Source organism: Python bivittatus, unplaced genomic scaffold, assembly GCF_059951505.1.
Source record: "Python bivittatus isolate LINGU-HERP-01145 unplaced genomic scaffold, Pbiv_v1 ctg000220_np1212, whole genome shotgun sequence".
Lineage (NCBI taxonomy): Eukaryota > Metazoa > Chordata > Lepidosauria > Squamata > Pythonidae > Python > Python bivittatus.
The window spans coordinates 9,999,270-10,000,000 of NW_028277048.1; the positions used below are offsets into that span (position 1 = coordinate 9,999,270).

The 731-nt window shown below is 37.2% G+C and overlaps 1 protein-coding gene across 1 annotated transcript in view; it reads left to right on the plus strand.

The window, feature by feature from the left end:
- The first annotated feature begins 645 nt into the window (after positions 1-645).
- The window catches only part of LOC103054763 (olfactory receptor 1F1-like), a 948-nt gene continuing 862 nt past the window's right edge, over positions 646-731 (plus strand). Inside the window, exon 1 of the mRNA XM_007440207.1 lies at positions 646-731. This exon is cut by the window's right edge and continues 862 nt beyond it. Coding sequence (XP_007440269.1) covers positions 646-731 — 86 coding nt within the window.

Genomic DNA, 731 nt, shown 5'->3' on the forward strand with positions numbered 1-731 from the left:
TGCTGGTATTACTCCTTGACATGGATTAGCGGTTTAACATATGGAAAGTGGTTAGCATCTTTCTAAATTGAGTTTGTTGAAAAAAGTTTACTAGAAAGGTTGGAAAGGAAAGAATAAATATGATGACACTATCAAATCAAGATAGATCATGTTGATTTTAGATCAGGCTTTTCAACAACACTCCTTAATTGCCTTGACTCCAAGAAAGTCCGCTGCGTCATCAAAATTTTCCCAAAAAGAAAAGTTCAGGTCTTGCTGACATCTAAAACTCAGAGGACTGCTAAATCCATTTGTTGAAATTGTCCATTTATGATGCAGTGAATCACTGTTATTGGGTAATTATATCCATAGATGTGCTTGGAATCTTGTGGATAATTGAGATACATTCTGTAAAAGGAAGAGTATACAGGCTTAAATTTGTGGGCCGTGTACCTATGTGTGCGTGTGTTTGTACATGTGTATGTGTGTGTGCAGCACTGTCACATCACCCCAAAAGTAAATAGGGCCAATGGAAAAGAAGCAAAACCAACCAAATTGAGACCTGCATTAGGGGTAAAATAATCATGTATACCTATATTTAGATCAAAGGGGAGGGTGTAGTTAAATCACATATTCATCTCTTTCATTCCTTTTTACAGCTGTGAAATGGCCAATCAGAACCAGACAGACAACTCGGAAATAATCCTTTTGATGATCTCCAGTAGACCTGAACACCAGAGTCTCTTCTTCTT